The sequence below is a fragment of the Poeciliopsis prolifica genome, unplaced genomic scaffold, assembly GCF_027474105.1.
Source record: "Poeciliopsis prolifica strain line A6 unplaced genomic scaffold, Auburn_PproV2 SCAFFOLD003, whole genome shotgun sequence".
Classification (NCBI taxonomy): Eukaryota; Metazoa; Chordata; class Actinopteri; order Cyprinodontiformes; family Poeciliidae; genus Poeciliopsis; species Poeciliopsis prolifica.
The window spans coordinates 14,951,716-14,969,552 of NW_026562378.1; the positions used below are offsets into that span (position 1 = coordinate 14,951,716).

Consider the following 17,837-nt stretch of genomic DNA (forward strand, 5'->3'; position numbering starts at 1 on the left):
CCATGGAAAAATCATGTGTTTCAGGTTCAAAGTTAAAAAAAATAAAAATGTTTAATGTGCCAGCTGTTGTGACATTTCTAAACAAACTAAAGTAACACACTTTGTCCAGAGCAAAAAAATGCTAAATAAATTTTAGTTTAAACTGAAAAGTAATCTTGTCAAACAAGAAATACTAAACAAACCATTTATGTGTACAGATACTCAAGTCTTGTTACTACGTAAAATCTGCTTTTATTGACTCTTACCTTGATGCATTTCAAAAGATGCTTTATGAGGGTCTAAATACAAAGAAATAATTGACACTTTAGAGTTATTCTTACAAATAGGATAACCCTGTTTGTAAATGCAATAGGGTCATCCTGTTGTATTTACAAACTATGAGTGCCATGTTGATTCACCATCATTTTGAATAGAGAATGTACATTGGGATAGAAATTGTAAGTATAGATTCCTTATAATGTGTACAGATACTCAAGAAAGTCTTTTTACTACGTGAACTCTGCTTTTATTGACTCTTACCTTGATGCATTTCAAAAGATGCTTTATGAGGGTCTAAATACAAATTATTCTTACAAACAGGATAACCCTGTTTGTAAATGCAATAGGGTCATCCTGTTGTATTTACAAACTATGAATGCCATGTTGATTCACCATCATTTTGAATAGAGAATGTATATTGGGATAGAAATTGTAAGTATAGATTCCTTTTTCTATACTTTCTGTACCATACTTTCTATGCTTTCTAAGTAATGCTCGGAATACCATCACATGGTTAAATATCTATGAGGTTAAAACCATATTTTGTGAATATATCTTCAATGCAATATCAGTGTGTGCAATATTCATTTCGCAAAGGACTGTTTGAGTGCAATAATTGTCTGCTAATGTATTCTGACTCTTAATGAACTTACATTCTACGTTTAGCCAGGATAGAGTCTCACGGCAGCAGATGTTTACATTGGATACAATGCAGAAGGTCACAGAGTATCGGAAGCACAGAATCATGGGAAAGAGAGAAAAGAAGAAAACAGACACATACTGCAATTTTTCAAACACACTTAAATAAATATTTAGAATAAATACTGCCTGAAATTAGTAGCAGTTTTCAAGTAAACTTTCCTATTACAGAGACCATTATACATTTTTACAATATTGTTCCTCATTTAATGAAACAAGCGGCTATTATGCAGTTAGCTTTTTCCTTAACATGCTTCTTGTAACTTGCCAATTGTCATCTTAAAATTTTATATGAGTGTTGAAAGTAACAACTGTAGTTTTTACATGTCTGTGTTTTCTTTATATTTGTGTATGTAGTGGCTTCCTTTAAGCCAGAAGACCAGCAGTCCACAGACTCTGGTCTGCGAACTGTACAATTCTTTTTAACTCGCTTCCAATTAAAAACACCTTAAACCATAAGAATGTTTGATTTTAAAATAGTAACAGTTGAAAATGTTGGTTTATTTATCTCTAGTGAAGGGCATGCAAAGATGTTAGGACCCTAACAGATCTGTTTTTTCATATTTGGTTTTGCATACCTACTCAACTTTTACCTTTGCAGTGACAGACAAAAAAAAGTGAGATGAAGGTCATTCAAACCCTTTAACTTTTAGCATGCAAGCTACACAGATAATTGTTTTTAGACCCAGGAAATTGGTGCAGAAGAGTGGCTGCCGTCTCCTTCTTCTTGACCCTTACTGATGGGCATGTGGAGCAATGATCGTTGGGATCCCTGAGTGATTAGTGGCTACCTTGGGATAGATCTGTTCTGCTGGGGAAAACACGTCCTGTAGGTGTAGGCCGGCTTTGACAATAACATATGGCAGCTGCCTCCTTACTTATAGTTAACACCAGCATTTGACAGATAAGCACACAAGGAGGAATTTGTATGACAGCATGGCAGGAATTATGCAGGGATCAAGTGGAAGGTGTTTTGTTTGGAAGTGTTCAATAAATTTAGCTGTTGACTCGTTCATCGTAAAACTTCACTGACTGATAAATACGAGGGTCCTCTTTGTTGGGAAGCATAAAACAATATGTTTCTGAAATATGGAAATGTCAAATGGAAAGGCCATGGTATTCAAATATCAAGTTAATTAGGGTTCCACTATGAGGAAGGTTTGGATGTTTGTGTTGAAGAACAGAAACATTTGCATTCCCTAAAGGGGAGCATGTCAACAGGATCGATAGGATAGAGTGTGAACTCCTGTTCTTGCTCCCAAAACAAAAAAAAAGCATTGAACTCAGCAGATCCTCTTCACTGGAATCTTCAGAAATTAGCCACCACCAAAATCTAATCACCTGCTTCCTCTGTTATTTTCACAAAAAGAGCAAAAAATTGTTCAAGATGAAATGATAGTATGTGATCATTTCAAAATTTACCTAACTACTTGATAGATGCCTAGAATTAGCTGAGATACGATACAGCTTTTACGCAACGTAGCTAAACACCAATTACCCTTTTCCTTTCATTGATGTTTTTAGTGCTTTCTCTCTGTGAGGTAGCCGAAGTGTGAGAGAAACAAACAGAACATCAATCTCACTCGAAACCCAAAGCCTCAGGACTGATCTCAAAGAGTGTTAAGGAGGAGGAATAAAAACATTTGACAAGGATTTCATGCAATCAGGACAATAGAGAGGACACAAGTATGTAAGTCCTTAACGACAACTACATTTCAGTGCTGAGGATGTTTGTCTTTACAGTTATTTACAAATACCCTAAAACTAAGGTATTTAATGGTGAACAAGGTGTTACATTGTATGTAAGCACAGAATGGGTCATAAACAGTGTTTTATATACCATAGGTTGGTGCTTTGCAACAAGACCATCAGACATACTGGAATAAATAATAATAATAATAATAATTATATATATAAAATTCTTTAGACATTTTCAGTTAAACATAACTTAGGCAATAATGCTTTTAGGCTAATAATATATTATTATTATAGGAAAATCTTTTATCCTCTGTCATTGGAGGCCATGCAAACTGGCCTTAGCATTTCAAGACGATCTCTGCTAATGGGGGGAAGCTGCATCATAGAAGAGCAAGGTGTCGGGAGGAGTGAGTGGCGCGTGCATGGGCATAATTGACAATGGTCCTACCTCTGATTGGTTGTTTCCAGTTAGTACTAGAAGCACTGGCAGAAGGCAGAGGTTCTCAATTTTTGTTACACAAATTACCTGTGTCATACTATAAATAATTAAAGTTTCAACAAACATGTAAAAATATATATTTCTCATAAATGTCACATAAACCAGCTTCAAGCAGGGTATAAAAAAAATTATGGTTTCAATAATAATAATAAGTCAACACAATATTATACCTGTGATAATCAGCACATTTAATTGTTTTTTTTTTGTTTTTGTTATTTTGTGGCACTACAAAAAACTTGTTACTTAAATAAAAACAATTATAATTTTCCTTTTTGTGGAAAATATTGCAATACTGTGGTGATTTCACTTCAGGATATCATACATTAAGGATCTCAGTTCGTTCCAACTCTGGACCATTAGAATCGTCAGCAGAGTCAATAATAATTAAAAAAAGACTGCAATTTGAACTCCTAATAACCAATTAATACCAAAAGGTATACCATTGATTTACAGAAGAAAAGGCAAAATTATGTTTCCATACTTGTTAAATTTGTGCAAACATTAAACCTTAAATAAAAAAATAAAAAAAACACTTTATTTTTCATTCAGGCAGCTCATTTTGCATTCAGCACAGCCCGAGCAACTTGATAAAACATGTGTCGCCTAATCACAAATATTTAAATAATTTCAGCCATAGTTCATGACGGGCAAAATGAGCTTTGTCGAGGAGATTGAATTCGTCTTTCCTCACATCAGAAAAAGGCAATCTTAAATGACGTCAACAACAAAGACTTGAGCACAAAGAAAACACACATGGTGCATTGACCCACAATAACACAATAAAGGAAAAAGAAGCCTGAAGCTTCCATTGTCTTCGCTCTCTACAGGGCAGCAGTGACTGACAGTTCAGCTGTAAGTAAAGCTGACACAGTATCACATCGTGGCAAGATTGTTAAGGGGAGAGCGGACATAGCAACTGAAGGACAAAGGACATTTATTGATATGGCCAAGTCCTCCAGTGTAGGAGATGTCCTTTAGTGAAAGTGTCTTGTTGCCTGGATATTAATCACCATTGTCACGTAGCACAGGAAATAAGTACACTAGCTTCCCCAATGGCAATTTTCTTCCCTTGTTTCAAACCCACCTGGTCAAATCCAGTTAGTCCGTGTGTGTGTTTTGGGCTTAATGTCTCAGAGACAGATGAAATCTGTCTTGATCTGGAGTGAAGTGGCTGTGAGTCATCCTGAATGATTAAAATGCTACTGTGACCAGCTTCTGAGTGTCTTGGCTGAAAGACTAAGTGAACTCAACCGTACACATCACGTAATGAAGTGATGACTGATCGCCTCCATTAACATAAGTTAGGCAAATAAACAGCTTAATCACTGTTAATGTCAACTTACTGAGATTATTTTACAAAATAAACTGAGTTTCAACAATTTTAATCTCACATCAACTGAAATATTCCACTTTAAAAAAACCAATTTCCGTATTTCCAGGCAGTGCGATCACACTGCCTGTGTCAGTAAGGGAGCTAATATTCAGCAGGCACATGACGTTCTACTTCACTCCAGGCTCTACTCGCCATCTTGCAGTGTATTTATACTACGAGATCTGCCTTTGCCAGACTGCTTTCTCTGAAGCATAAATTTTAACAGTGAATATGTAAATACACATCGACAAAATGAAATGAATGTTTAATGACATTTTTCATTTGTTATTAATTTTTTCCACACAAATATGAAAAGGATGAGAGCAAATGCCGCAGTTGTTCCCTCAGATATTGGCAGCTGTAGTAATTAAAGCAAGTAAAACACAGTCCCCAAGTACTCCTGGCTAGATTGATTAGATATGAGCTGGGAATCTGTATCTCCTATAAGCCTGTAAAAACAAAAAGAAAACCCTAAAGCAACTGCCAACATCTTTGGAAACATGGCTGCTACAGTACAGACTGCTTGAGGGTGCTCCATTTCTGAAAGTTATGAAAATCCCAAAAGAGATATGACAAAGCCGTGCCACAACTGGAAATCGATGTAGCCGGTGGACACATAAGCCGGAGAACTGTTCTCACATATTTGTTCCTTGGGCTTTCATGAAGAAAAGAAACACGCGCAAAAGTAAAAAAAGAAAACTAAGCAAGTGCTCGTAGATTGAGGATCTGAAAAATGCTAGTGTAATTGCAACAAAAAAAGGAGGTTACAATAAATTTGTATCCAATAGTTTTTGCTGCATATACTAGTATACCAGTACACCCACTAATCAATTGATCCCAGTCAAAGAAGCAATATATGGAATTTAGTGACATCTACCTCTGCACTCATAAACTGCAACTGAGACCTGGTGTCATTGAATGCAGTTAGTACTTTACTCATATGTTTAGAATGATTGGTCACATTACAGTGCTAATGTAATGATAAATGTGAGTGAAAAAAAAAAAACCATGAGTAACTTGGTTGCTTCTTAAGTGCATTGGATGCTAAAAAATCACAGAATATTAAATAGGTTTCATCATTCTAAAAACAAAAGCCAACAGTGGTGTGTGTCCCCACGCAATGATAAACTTGCTATTATAATATAGGGCAAAAGTCAATAATTTGTAAATAAATTCTAACCCAGGGGTACTCTAGAGTGGGGCTGCTGTGATATTATTGCTTCCAACATGCTCTGCAAGCTTTAGCATAATCTCTGAGATGTGGTCATCTTGGCAGTGAGACTATGTCCAACAAGCTAAATATCTTATTGGCATGCAAAGTGTGTACTCATGACAACTTGAAATACCAACCAACAAACACTGCGTTCCAAACTGTCCTTTGCAATATTGTTAATGCGCACACGGATATTGCAATGATGATTTATAGTGAAGCTTTTACTTAGGAATCCAAAAAGTGTCTGTTTCTCGCATAATCCTCCATTGTTGCACACACACAAAGATACACCAATAGGGGCTACAGTCTTTAACAAATCTGTGCTGGGTTTGATACCCGACCCCAAGCCATTTACTATACGTCATCCCCTTTCTCTCTTTCCACTTCTTCATGCCAGGATACTAATAAACAAAGGCTACTAGTGTAACAAAATCTTCTTAAAAATGAGAAGAAGAAAAAAACAGCAACAAAACAAACAGTGTTGGCATTCTGTAGACGACTAACCGTCAGCTTGGAAAATCTAATGTCCCTAATGTGGCCCCTAGGTCAGAAAAATGCCCGTTTATGGTTTTTCCAGTCCTACACAGCTGCAAACGCCAGTTCTTTGTCTGGCTAGGCAAAATAATTTGTTTGTTAAACCACCTAAGATTTAAAATGGTATTAATAAATTAAGCTGGTAGTTTTAGGGCAAATGTTTGCACTGACGCTTATATAAATATCATGATTTATGAAGTTATACTGATTTCAATTGGATTTGATCTGCTGCTGAAATTCAGACACGACATTTACGTAGATTCACATTTTTGGTGATGCAGTGAGCTGTTATTTCTGCATGTGAAACTGGATTGTTTCTTGACTGGTCCGTAACTACATTTAGCGTTCATCATATGAAAAAATATTTAGCAACAGCTCAATTTAGAACCACAGATCATTACCCATTACAAAAAATGCATGTCTATGTAAAATTATGTGGTAATAATATGTTTTCTAAAGATATGTTGCTAAAAACACCATCATGTGAAACAAAAGGTTGTTGCATACACATTGATTGATTCATATAGTACTTAATCTCAATCCACTAAGGAGACTGAAGAACCTTAAGGTAAAAATTCCATTACCAGAAAACTATAAGTAGAAATTGGATAGAAAACTAATAGAAAAAGAATGATAGGCACAATGCCACCATGCAACATGGTTTTATTAGTTTGCCTGAAAAAGTAAGTTTTAAGCTTAGACTTAAAGTTGCCCTAGTCAGAGAAATACAATGCTGTGAAAATATTTCTTTTGTCTACAAACAAAATTTTTGGCTTTGCCATTCATAATGACATGATAGAAGGAAATAAACATATAAAACTTTCTGGGTAAAAAGCATCAAATTTGGCAGTTTTTTTTTTTTTTTTTAATCAGAAGAAAAGAAACTTCTGCTGAAAAAGGAAGTTCGACACCTGTTCGACAAAGTGTAATATTAATAAGTCTCATGTACAGAAAACACTCGAAATAGCCAAATGTATTTATTAGAAAACAGGTTTTCAGAATTAATATTTTTTCCAGTGACAGTGTGGGATAAATTGGCAGCTGAACTGATTATGTTAACTGAATTAGCAGTGCAATTCCACAGATGCCAAACAATTACTATACCACAATATATATTAGCAAACATTTTCTCTACCTATTGTCCAGCAAAAAGAACACTGTGAAATTATGTAATATCCCCAAATACACTCTTGAATAAATAGAAAGTTAGCAACATGTTGAATTAACAACAAATTCTGCAAACTAAAATATACACTTGCATAGATTCTTACTTTCCTTACAGCAGAGAGATGATAAAGGCTTTTCACTGCTTTATATTCCATCTGCAGGGACACTAAAAGATTTATTCTCAAACCCCCAAAAAGGAGAAAAGAAAATCATTCTCTGATTGGGGCAATAATCTGAAACCCTAAATCAAATCTTTATTGTCTTCATGAAAATGTGTTTTAATTTCAAGGCTGTTCACATTTCTCTTATCCCATTAGGAACTGAAGATCCTTTGCCAAGGATGTACAGGTGCTAAGTGAGCTAAATTTGCTTCACAATAAACTTATTTGTGCTGTCGCATAAATAAACTTAACTTTTAATTTGTTAGCAACTACAAGCTCTGAGGGAAGGTGTGGAATAATAATGGGCATATCTCGTTTTACAAGCTGTTTCAGCCAAATGAAGCACATTTTTCACAGCTGATCAGTTCGAGGTAAACATGCTGGGGTGTTTTTTTCCCAAACCACAATGGTGATCACTGCTTAACCACCATAATAAGGTACGAGTTGCGTGTTGAGTCTCAGATCTCTGAAACCAGGCAGCTGTTATAAAAAATACAAAAAATTAAATATAAAAAAAAACAACAACAACAAAGTTATCACACTTACAGTTTCCAACCTATCACAGTTAAAAAAATGTTACTGGAAACAGTAATGCATTGTAGTGTGAAAAGTTTCACCAGTTTAATTAGAAAGATAAATAAGCTAGTCATTAAATGTGAAAGCAGAGAAGGAAGGATGAGCATCACCAGTAAAAAGGATCCACAGCAAATTATATACACACCAGTGAAAAGTGATTACAGTTGCAATGTTTCCCCATCGGACTATTTAGTGGGTGGCACAAGCAGCTGGTGGAAAGACAACACGATAACGGCAAGCTGAGCCCATATATGATTGAGACTAAGCAGAACTTAGTGAGGCTATTTTAAAACCACAACTGTTCCCTTTCGAAGAGCTTTTGCCAGCGTGTTGCACATTGTGCTAATTACCAGGAGAAGATATGAAGGACCTGGATGATAATGATGGCGCTGCCTACATCAGTGAGATCCAGACAGCTGGCATCCTGCTGGCACAGCAGGGTGTCCGGACGTCACTTAGTAAATTAATAAAATGTTTGCCCACTTTGTATCCAGGCCTGTCATGGTTAACAATCAATCACATTATCACAATTATTGGAGATAATCATGATTCCATTATGGTCATAATGCCTTTCATTGACAGAAACACATTTTTTCTGGCATTTAATGATAACTGGCAAAGGATCAACAGTCTTCTAAAACTCAATTCACACCTGCCCAGGTCTGTTGACATGGCATGTCTACTATTTAGATTTTTTTGTTACCAGTTCAAAAAATATATAAATTTTTAAATAAAAATCAATTTGACATGTTCTTTGAAAAGCAATTTTCCCTATTAACAGTACCATAGAAATAGCCATTACGTTTATTGAATAACTGACTCGTTTTTTCTGTTTTGTTTGCCGAGGACCTTGCATGCTTAAAATGAATTGCCAGTAATATAAAAGCCCATTCAGTGTAATCCTTTTCTGCATTGCTGTATTTTCCTTGAATGCTCCAAACAGGAAGATGATCATTGGCTTTAATGAGCACAACAGCGCTGTAATTGCAACACTGTCAATTAAAAAAAAAGGAAAGACGTTTGTGATTGTCTAAAATACTGTTATCAAAAGCTGAGAGGGGGCGTCTACAATTTACCTACGGTGAAGTCACATTTCAAACTCTCCCTTGCGCTTGCTTCCACGTAAGAGGCGTTCAGAAGCAGATTTTTTTAGGGATTCTATTGAAACAAAAAGGCATGAGCTAAAAATCACATTTACTAACTTCTGCATGTTCAGTAGTAATAAAATATAACATTGCAAAATTCTTGTTCAATACTAATGTAAGGGTTTCAGTTGCAAATAAACCACTTTTTCTTCACCTCTCTATATATCATGTCCATATCATATTTATATTGTGTCACTTGTTATTAAAACATATTGTGTAGCAATTTTATTTCCTCTGTTAAGAATACTTTTCATGGCGTGTAAACCTACTGTCTGCTTTGATGTTAGAATGCATCAATAGATGTTTTTAATTGAGTTTGTCCATAAGCATAAAAAAATAGTGTGATATTTCTTATTTAAGATATTGTCACAACTTTTTATACATAGACTTTGCACAAAATGTCAGTGTATTTGTGGTTAGCCATTTTGTTATTCACTGTAACAATGCTTCTCAGCAAGAAACTAAACTTTTATTATTGGAAATAAGTCACCAAGGATTATTCTTTATGCCAAAATTAGATTAGTGTGCATCTACCTTTCTATTTCAGTGGCAGAAAAAATCCAAATGTCATTTTAAAAAATGCTGCTTTGCATTTGACACTGTTGGGGTTCAGGCTGCCATGATTTTTTTTGGACAGGTCAAAAAGAAATCTTCAACATAATTGCTCATATGTCACTTATACCACACACGTAAACCACAGTTACAGAATTTAACCCATTGCTATTCAAATATCATAGCGGTTAATTTCCCACTAAGCTCTCTTCCCCAATGACACCTTACTCACCTCAACTTTCTGGATGCTTGAAACTGAATGTAAAACGGCAGCATGACCTACTTTTAGAATCCCTACTGAAAGCTACAGTGTGTAACTTTTAACAAAAACGTATCTGCCATCATCAATGGTCATGCTTGGCATTCATGACAGGCTCAACTATCGGGAAAACACTGTAGTGTAGCAGACAGTAATGGGAATAGAGTGAGCGGCACATAAGTATGATTGACAGCACTAAGGCCCTTCTCTTGTCTGGTTGTTTTTGATCAACCAGTGTATTTCTGCAGCTAGCACTGGATGAAGGCAGAGGTAATTGATTTGTTCACAAATTATGTGACTAATACAACAGTGTCAACAAATATGGAGAAAAAAAATGTTTCTTATAAAAGTTGCACACTCTAGCTTGTTAGGTATTTAAATGCAACACAACACATAATATACTGACATAGTAGTCCTGACGTGGCAGAACATTGAATTCAACAGCTTTTATTCCTATGCACAAAATGGCACAAAAATATCAGAGAAACAACAGGACTTTATAAAATCCCCTTCATTTTCTCCCCATCACACCCAAATGACAAATATTTTGTATGAAACACCTAGGTTAAGACTTGGATAAGTGTCACCTTTATTTATAACTGATTCTATGATTCTGTTTGGTAAATTTCAGTCATCCATCTTGAGGTATCCTGTCAGCTTTATGCGCATGAAAACTCTGGCCATGATGATATAACCAAGCATATAGCAATATAAGCTACCCCATATTGCAGGGTGGCAGCAGCTTAACAAGAATAAAAAAAATAAATACAAAAAACATTAAATGCCCAGTTTTGTTGCACTCCCTAAATGCAGCAGGGACAAAATTCTAGAATTGTGTCTCTTAATGTGCTTCTTCCCACTTTGTCATGGAATATTTACCCTTTATTCTATTTGATTCTCAATTTAGTACCAAAACATAACACTTGAAACAAAAATGGTTTTAAACCTTAAGATAAACCTACTAGGTTGCTTAAATGAAGTATGTATAATTTAAGATGAGCCATTTCGTCTTTGAATTTACAACATTTCTATTTCAGCTTTACATCCAGTACTCCATGATGGAATTTGAAAGATTCATGTCAGTCTGCCAGAAACGACACTATCTATCAGATGGCAGTGTTCAACTAAATTTGTCCTCTACCACCTTCAAGCTGGTCAGCTGGCCAGTCTGTATTGCTTTCCCCCCCACCCATTCCTCCTCTCTGTGCAAGACGTTTGGTGAGACAAGCCATATGAGAAAACCCAGCTTTTAGGGGCTTGTAAAGCCTCCAGTCAATAAAGCTGCAATGTGAAGACATGAGGACGTGGAAGTTTAGAAGTAAGGGATTTTAAAGTGGTGGTGAAAGGGGGGTTGTCTAGGAGAGGAGGCATTCCACCATTCCGGCTTACAGCTCACACACACACACACACACACACACACACACACACACACACACACACACCCACACACACATATAATATATATATATGTACATATATATACATATACAAACCACTGATAAATAGATGATCAAATGGAAATATGTATTTGAGATTAAGTGAACATGCAGCACTATGAAAACACCATGAAAACTGTTCATAAAAAGAACAGAAACTTTAAGGGGGAAAAAAATCCTTGGCAGGTGATTGGATTAACCATGTTTGAACTTACACCAGTAAAGCCAGCTGGTAACTTAAACACTTGCCAGTGGGGAGAGGAGCCAACATGTCTTTTCAGTCAATAAACGCCTTCAGTGCAGCCCTCTTAATGACAAAGTACTCTCAAAATTACTGACTGGGTTTAGAGGAGCTGCCACTGTTGACTGTAATCACACCTAAATCCAACTGAGACTGTAAATATTAATCAAGTCAAACATTTTTAAATCATATATCATGGCTATCCAAATTAAAAAGATACCAAATTTTGAAACTAAAAAGTTTCACTTGAGTATTTTTTTAATGCATGTTTGCTTTGCATTTGAAAAAAGAAGTAGCAGCAACAGAGTCACAAGAGGAGATGTGTAATGCAAAGAGGGTAAAATAGAAAACCACAAAACAAATTGCATCTATTCCTAAGAGGTCAATAACATGAATTGGTATCAAGAGATCAACTCAGAGAGATTGGCTGAATAATAAAAAATCCCTGTATTCAAGTGACGAGATCTAAATACAAAACTGAAAGGTGGTGATCTGTGGGTTTTCAGGCGACACTACATGTAAAACAACAACCCTGGAGTGGACTCAGGAACTCTCCTAATAGCTATTGCTGTTGAGAATATACAATTGTAACATAAACACACAAGCAAGGTCAACTTCTGCATGCACAATAGAAACCGTCTTGTCAATTTGCTAGATTAAAATTTTGAATAGATGAACTGACCATTTCAAATATATTTGTTCAAGCCATCAATCTGGAATAAGTCAGGAACAGCAATGTTAGTCACAGTTAAAAAAAAATAAATAAATAGAAGGTCTTTAAAATGGATGGACACTCAGAGGCTCCAGCTGTGGAATCTTGTTTCTTAAATGTTTCTCATCTACCCCAAATTTTTCATCTTGCTCTTTATTTTGATATTATTTTCTCTCTCTCTAATTCATGGATTTTTTTTCTGTTTATTAGTGTTTAGCGTCTTGCTTTTACAGCAACACCTGGACTTCCAAAGAAGAATGAGCATTGGTGGGTCAATTGCACAATTTTTCAATTCCTTTGGCACCAAGGTTACTACTCACCGGGTTTCACTCAATATGCAAAGCTACTTTAAACAGCATACTGCAGTATGTTTCTAATGCATATGCATGATTTATTTAGATTGTCTCAAAAATAAAAAAATATGGCTAAAAGAACCTGAATTTGTTCGGATATTCAAACACTCAAAAATCTACTTTGTGCCATGTTCAGTAACTAATTTCATATTTTAGAACCTGGTTAATACATTCCAATTAAAAATCCACCTTTCAGGCTTTTGAGTAAACTTAGTTCTCAAATTCATCAATTAAATGTAACAAGCACTGACCATAAAGAGACAGGAAAAAAAATTGCAGGTTCTTTGATAAGGGTAATAGTTTTGAATTCCTTCACAAAAATGAAGGGATTACGAGATTATCCTCATTTATGCATCAAAGCGTACGACCATTTATTTTATTTTTATTTTTTTTTACAAAACTCAGAACAAAGTGCATCAAAGAACATTGTGCTAGTTGATGCACTTACTGACTGAAAAGACGAAGACCTATTCTAATCATTTAATTAACAGAAGGGCGGGAAAAAAGTAACAATTTTCTGGGAGTCACAGGTAAAGATTGGTCACAGGAAAATTTGCTAACTTTGATCTTTAACTCCTTGTCTCATTGGTACATTATTAACCTAAATCTATAATTATTCATTTGAACTTTAATAAAAAAAACTAATAAATCATTAAGCATAAACCCAAACTGAGCAAAAATATATCTACTACTTTACCTTACTCATTATCTTTTATTCATTATGTTTATTAAACAAATGTTTAACAAATTTTTAACAAAGTTAAAAATTTCAAATAAATACATAAACATTTTTTAATGTTTGAATAGCAATTTTTTTTTTTTCCAAATTCATAGGCAGTGTGTAACATATGAAACTATATTTTACACAGTTTGCAAAATAAACTTTTGCTCACATTGTTTTTGATGTGAGCCTACATAGGCATTTCTGTTTGGACACAATTTACTTGTGGTTTCCAATTACATTTAGTCCAGTTGATTTTGTTTATTTTGTTTTGTTTATTGGTATGCTTTCTATGATTATTCAACCACCAAATATAATAAATTTTGTCCTATTAAAATTATAATTTACTTACATTACTTTCTAAATGTAATTATTCTGTTGACAACACCTGTAAAGTAATTTTAAGCAAATTTGACAATACAACAATCACTAGTATGAAAAGTAAATGAAACTGGGACGTGTATGGGACCTTGTCGGCCCCTCGTGATCTTCCAACATATCTGATTTTGCATTATTTAGCTACACACAAAGTCACGCACACACATTATCTTTCATCAACATAATTCTTAAGTCGCGTGCATCCGACTCCTGAAAACCAGATTTTCTCTATTTTTTCCAATAACGTTGCAGTAAAATGTTTTAAGTGCTGCTTTTGATGTGGAAAACATTTTTAATCTACCAACACTCCTCTTATATAACCCTTATTTGTTGCAGTTCCATCAACTAGATTAGTGTCTTTATTGTTGATATTCCAAACCAATACTCGCATTTAAAAATTTATGTTTTTCTACGAGAGTCTCATGATGCAACCTTGAGTGAAAAGACAACAGTAATTAATTACATGAGCTAACTGCTTTTGCTTAAAACCTCACTGATAGTGCGCAACACGTGTCAGAAGGTCAACATCACGCTCTATACAGAACCAATTTCCAAAGAAAAATGCTCTATGAGCCACTATAAAACTCTCTGAAAGTGATAATATTCCAAACACAAACCTAATTCTGGCGCCACTGCAGGTTTCAGGTGCTCTCTTCACGCCTCCTTCTATATTCAAGTGGATGCTTAACATCAAAAAAGAGAGGTTGGCATTGTTAAAATATTGGGTCTCTGTTTTATAGTGATGAAGACATTTCTAGAAATGATGCTAAGCCTTTTAGAAAGTGTCCTGAGGCTAAATTCTTGATCTTATTCTTTATAGCTATAAGAAACATTTTATTGCCAGTTTTGTATCGTGGTGCAGGTTTCCAGGTGTATGTTGATGACACTGTATGTACCGAGTAAGATATTCCATCTGTTTCAGCACAACTGTCTTGGTATTTGGAGTCTATTGCAGGAGGTTTATAATTCATGTTAAGCGTTAAAGGTCAAGAAATCTGTGTGTGTTTTCTTCTTTCTCCGGACTGGACTTTTATCATCAGTAATTTATTTGATGGATATTTTGTCTTTATTTTTACAATACTGTTGGACTGAATAGTTATTTTGAAATTAGTATAAAATTGCCTGTTTTGCTGTAGTCCTTACATGTACTGGAATCGTTTTTTTGAAAAACTATTTAAATCTTGTAATTTGCATGCATCAATGAAATGACCAAACAAATATTATTTGGATGAAAATACATAGAATCAATGTCTAAATCATTTATAAACATAAAAGGTAACTTTTACAGATTAGTGGTTTAAGACCGTTACAAATCTAAAAGTGAACCTGCATTGGAATAGCTCCGCAACAAAGGCAACACACACTGATCTCCAACACAGCACCACTAACTAGCTGTTTAGAAATATGTCACCGTATCTTGTTATGTACAAGTCACTCCAGGACTGTTCCCTTGTATTGGTCAGACTTTCATTATGGTTGTAAATGTTTTTTCAGATGTTCGGTGTTGTACAGATAATAGCTCTGGTTGGAACACTGACTTTTTTTCTTCCCTGGACACAATATGTGATGTTTTAGAGGAAACATCTTGCTGTCAGTACATAACCTAAAAAGGTTGAATGCTTAACATTGCAACATTGGAAACATTGCAAATTGTTTCCATCCCTTAATACAGCATAAATAACAAAAAAAGTCATACTACTATAATTCTCTCTTTTTTTGCTACCTAATAAGAAGAGAGTATTCTTTCCATAAATAGTAGATGCAATGTTACAATAGAGAAAAGCATGAAATTAGTTTATAAATTGTAAATCAGATAAGGCTGTTTTTGTGTTTTGGCATCTGCTTTCTGGCAATTTTGCATTATTTATAGAGGTTATAGAGCAGTTTACATATGTTCAATTCTACATCTAAACCGAGACCACTTTTGGACTCATCTTACTGGGTCTGAGCCAAGATGACATACAAAGTTCTAAATTAGGGCGACGCATGGACGCAACAGTCACTTAGGTGCAGCTTCAACATTGAAAAAGGTGTGTTGCTCAGTGGGAATTTGCATATTTAAAAAGAAACTTGTGCGAGTGCGGCACCAAACTAACTCGTGGGTCTGTGTCTTCCTAACCCTGCTTATTGCAGTATATAAAGACAACTAATAAATTCAGTTTACCAGGCCATCGACGTATGCAGAGGGGCATTAATCGCCCCTCATACACAGAACAATCTATATTCTACCCAACAGCGCTGACTGTCGCCCCGCCCCCCCTCCCCTCTCCTCTCTCTACCTCAACACATGACCGCAAAATTACAGGTCGACTTGAACTGGCCACAACTACAGTAAGCCGGGAATAAAACTTGGGCCACCTCATATGGCGGCGTCCAAACTACCAAAACCCCGCGGCTTGTCAAACCTGATTAATTCCACGGGGACGTGAATAATGGGAGTGATGCCTTAAAGAATAACCTCTTTAACAGATCCCTTGATTGTGTTTAAGAAATTACGCTTCGACTGAATAAACCGACGCTGGATCGCCGAGACGAAAAATTGAAGAAGAAGAAGAAGAAAAAAAGAAAAGGTCAAAGAGCCGGCGGACACAGATTCAGCTGTATCACGTTGACGCAGGGATAGTTTGCGCCACACTCCAGCTGCATAATCAATAACATGCACATAAATCACGGCGGCTGAACGCGTCCAAAACGTCGGACGGTGTTTCAATGTCGGCTCGGCCCAGAGACCGAACAATTCAACAAAGCGTTACCCATACGGGGGGCGGGAGGGGGCAATCCGATTTCGTCCAGCAAAACTGGCGTCAACAATAGACAGCGACTCTATAGGCTAAATGCATAACAGCTGAAGAAAAACCCTTGTTGCAAGTACTTACCGGGTTGACAGTCTTTGTGTTCGGGCAAGGTTAAAAACAGCAGGGTTAAAATCCACCAGTGACTCGGTTCCCGTATTTTCCGCATGTTAGTCTACTCATCGAGAGCAACAAGAAAAGGCAACGGGTGATTAAGTTAGTCCTTTTTTTTTTACCCCCTCTCTCCTCTCTCCTCTGCCGCTGCTCGTCCTTTAGAAAGAATCACACGCACACACTGAAGCCGAAGTTGGCACGGCCGCCACGAAGGCAGAGAGCATCAAAGTATGGAAACGGTTTGACGGTCACAGGATACAGTCACTGATTGGAAAAAGCCAGCTTCACTCGCCTCCGGACCGAGCACGGGCTGCTCTCCGTCGCTTCGAGGAACAGAGCGGCGAGCACGCAGAGGCTGCGCGAAAACAATTCAAAATCTCTTGTTGTTGGAGTCCTCCGTGTCTGCAGCGGGCTTCCACATAGCGACATTCCCGAAGTGCAGGGGGGGAAAGCAGGAGGAGAGGGAGAAAGAGAGAGAGGGGGGGGGGAGTCAATCGGCAATCAATCGCTGTCTTTAACTACAGGAAAAAGTGGTCGAATATTATTGATCATACGCGGTCATTATTAAGTGATTATCCGCGGCGTCAGCGAGACCGAGGTTGAAGGAGAAAAGTGTTGCTGGAAATGTCCCATTCTTTTGGTCCAGGAAGTAGCCTTAGCGGTCAGGCGTGCACGGATATGTGGCTACCGCTCTGCTCTGGTCCCATCCTATCCGGACGGACTGTGTGTGTGTGTGTGTGTGTGCGAAAGAGAGAGAGAGAGGGTGTTGGGGGGGCATAGGAGAGGGAGTCTGGACGGGGCGGGCGCAACGGAGGCGGTTCCTGGATCTGCTGAATGCAAAATGACAGGGAACGGGCCCAGAGAGGTTATAGTTTCGAAGATGTTATGATAGGAAACACTTCAAATAAATACATAAACACATTACTTGTCTAGGACTAAGCACAATTTGCACTGGAT

At 36.5% G+C, this 17,837-nt stretch overlaps 1 protein-coding gene across 1 annotated transcript in view; it reads right to left on the reverse strand.

Moving 5' to 3' along the window:
• The window catches only part of LOC129355036 (receptor-type tyrosine-protein phosphatase gamma-like), a 148,132-nt gene extending 130,516 nt beyond the window's left edge, over nt 1–17,616 (reverse strand). Inside the window, exon 1 of the mRNA XM_055024589.1 lies at nt 16,851–17,616. Within this exon, the coding sequence (XP_054880564.1) occupies nt 16,851–16,935 (85 nt within the window). The 5' untranslated portion in view covers nt 16,936–17,616. The remainder of the gene's footprint in view (nt 1–16,850) is intronic.
• Nucleotides 17,617–17,837: the final 221 nt, after the last annotated feature.